Source organism: Manihot esculenta, chromosome 9 (genome assembly GCF_001659605.2).
Source record: "Manihot esculenta cultivar AM560-2 chromosome 9, M.esculenta_v8, whole genome shotgun sequence".
Classification (NCBI taxonomy): Eukaryota; Viridiplantae; Streptophyta; class Magnoliopsida; order Malpighiales; family Euphorbiaceae; genus Manihot; species Manihot esculenta.
In genome coordinates this window covers 32280946-32284030 of record NC_035169.2, presented here as the reverse complement: position 1 = coordinate 32284030, position 3085 = coordinate 32280946, and the positions used below count along the sequence as shown (strand labels likewise).

The 3085-nt window shown below is 43.7% G+C and overlaps 1 protein-coding gene across 1 annotated transcript; it reads left to right on the top strand.

The window, feature by feature from the left end:
* Window positions 1–1934: 1934 nt before the first annotated feature.
* On the top strand, window positions 1935–2363 carry LOC122724645. The gene has a single exon (XM_043960181.1). It carries the CDS (start codon window positions 1935–1937, stop codon window positions 2361–2363), a length of 429 nt encoding a protein of 142 aa, XP_043816116.1.
* The last annotated feature ends 722 nt before the right edge of the window (window positions 2364–3085 follow it).

Genomic DNA, 3085 nt, shown 5'->3' with positions numbered 1-3085 from the left:
TAATCATGATTCATGGTTCATCAATCTACATAATAAATCCATTTAAATTTCAAATTTTGTCCTCAACCCCTCATTCAATTTTATTTCAATTTTTTTTTAAATAAAAATTGAAAATTGGAGGAGTATAGAATATGAAATCTCTTAAATTTATTCGAATGCACTTACCATCAGATTAAGTCTGTGAGTGCTAATTTTACTTTAATTTACAATTAAAATTTAAATTGTGATATGAGATTAGTAATTTATACAAAATAAAAGATCAACCCATCATGTTTATTAATAAAATTTAATGATTTTTAGCTTTGATTTAGACAATGATGATCTATCAAACACATTGCAACATTTTGGTCCCAATGCAATAACATATACTTATGATGTCCAACAAGAAAAATGATGGTTCTTCCTCGGACCAATAATGCACTTAAAATAACATAATATTTTATTATTTTATCATTTTTATCATTTTTTAGTTATTTTAAAATTATTATTTATTTTTTTAAAATTATAAAAACATATAAATTGATTATTATAATTTTATTTAATTAATAAAATTTAATATATTTAAAATCAGTATAGTTAGAATGTTAATAAAAAATTATATTTTTTAATATGTGTAAAAAAATAAAATAGATAAAAATTATGAAATGAAGAGAGTAATCTATTTTAAGATATAAATATATAAGCAATTTTTATATAAATCCGAGTATTTGATATATATAAATCGGATATAACTATGTGATGACCACTGGTTTTCACCACCCTGGTATAGGGTCTAACCCATGATAGCGACTCTGATCCAAAGGTCATGGGGCCTCTTCAACGAGCCGGCTTGGACCACCCAGCCTTGAGGTCGAGCCTCTCGTGGGCCTCAGTCCTTTCACACCAAGCTCGGCCCTGAAACGTGACAGGAGAAAGGATGGCAGGCCCAATCACCTCGCAGCTCTGTCTAGACGCGCGCCGGGAGAATTAAATGGCCGCCTGGCGTGGAGAGGGAGTCTGACGCTTTCGTACGTACGGACCCGTATGACAGAGACAGGTGACACTGTAACTGAGAGGCCGTTAAGTATCGCTAACGGACAAAAGGAAAGGAATAAAGGGAAGAGAGCACCTTCCCCTCACTTAAGCTGACCCAACCATTGTGAACCCTATTTTTCTGGATCTCAGTTCATCAATTGGCATCGTCTGTGGGAACGAAGGAGATCTTTTCATCGCCGGAGTTCCACTCTTATAAAACCCACTGAGATCCACAAATGGCCAACCATAACGAAAACAACATTGCTAATACCCCCAATGACCTGAGCTCTGCCTAGGAGGGGTAACAATTCTCTTTTTTCAGTCCCACAACTCCCAACAACCAACCACCAATCCCTTTTAATCTCTCGCCGAACTCGGCAGGGAATGTGCCCGGAGCTACCCTATCCAACCAGGACCTCTAAGTCATGGCCCTTCAACTACAAAACACCGCTCATTGGCTAGGACATATAATGCAATAGAGGGGCCTCAATACCCCAGCTAACGTGTTGGCTATGGTAGAAGAACCCCGAACCAACGAACCCCAGCCTACCTTTAACCACCCCCAAACAAACAACAAAGAAACTGGAGAAAGAAGTAGACGGGCGGGTGGAGACGAAGAGCCGGAGGCTAGAGCCCATGGAAGGAGGGTAAGGGAGCTGATAGAAAATGATGAGGCGGAGAGTTACTCGGCCAGAACAACCAGGAGGGCAGAAAGTGAAGAGTGGGAGGAGGAATATCGTCTAGAGAAGAGGCCCAGACAAGAGAAAGAAAGTGTGGATTAGAAACTGCAGAGAATGAGAGAACAACTCCTAGCCGAACTGGGGGCGAAGGACCCCAAGCAGGCCCTCTTACCCGCATCCTCACCTTTCTCGAGATGGGTACAACAGGAAACTATTCCCAAGAAGTTCATGATGCCACCTATGGCGGCGTATGACGGAGCTGGAAACCCAATGGAGCACGTCCTCAATTACAAAACCTTCATGAAGCTGCAGACCTTATCGGATGCCTTGATGTGCAAGGTATTCCCCACTACGCTCACGGGGCCAGCACGGACGTGGTTCAACAGCCTAGAAGCTGGGAGTATCAGGAGTTTTGGGGATTTGGCTAATGTCTTCATCAGTCGATTCATAGCTGGAGTGCCGGTTGACAGAAAAACCAGCTATCTGGAAACAATCAAGCAGAGGAGAAATGAATCGTTGAGGGAATACGTAGCCCGTTTTAACATGGAGGCCCTGCAGATCCCTGAGCTGGATGAAAGCAGAGCTGTAGAAGCCATGCAAAAAGGGACAACCTCCCCAGAGTTCTTCGGCTCATTGAGCAGGAAACCCCTACTTCGCTGGCGGAGCTGATGAAGAGGGCTGAAAAGTACATAAGGCAGGATGATGCCTTGATAACGAGCAGGTTCGCCAAAGAAGCAGCTGATAGGGGAAAAGCCCTGGAAGAAAGGAGGCCGGAAAGGCAGGAGAAAAAGCAAAGCAAAAGGCTTGAGACCTACAGACAACTCTGGGACCAAAGGGACCAAAAACCATTTCCCCCTCGGGTTTCGGAGCAAAGACCATTTCCCCCGCGAGTTCCAGAGACCCTGACCCCCTCTCAACGCCTCTAGAGCCGAAGTACTCATGGCAGTCCAGAACAAGGAATTCCTCCAATGGCCGAAGCCCATGAGGGCTGAACCAAGCCAGAGAGATCCTAATAAATACTGTCAGTACCATCGCACACACGGCCACGATACCAATAATTGCTACCAGCTAATCAGCGAAATCGAGAGGCTGATAAAGAGGTGACATCTCTGGATTTTTGTGAAAAAACCGGAGGGAGAAAGGCCTCAACAAAACCCTACAACAGAAAGACCCTGGAGATTGGGAGCAAGACCAGTGAATGATGGCTCCAGTGGAACCATCAACATGATTGTTGGGGGAACGGGAGGTCGGATGAGCAGAAGAGGAAAAAAGAGAGGTCGAGACGGAGAGGGTAGCAGCGCCAAGGTCATGCAAGTAGCTGAACATTCTCCAGCGGTCATCTATTTCTCTCCAGAGGATGCCCAGGACATTCAGATGCCTCACGATGATGC

Excerpts from the sequence above, each read along its gene's own strand:
- LOC122724645 (XM_043960181.1), top strand. The coding sequence starts at position 1,935 with ATGGCGGCGTATGACGGAGCTGGAAACCCAATGGAGCACGTCCTCAAT.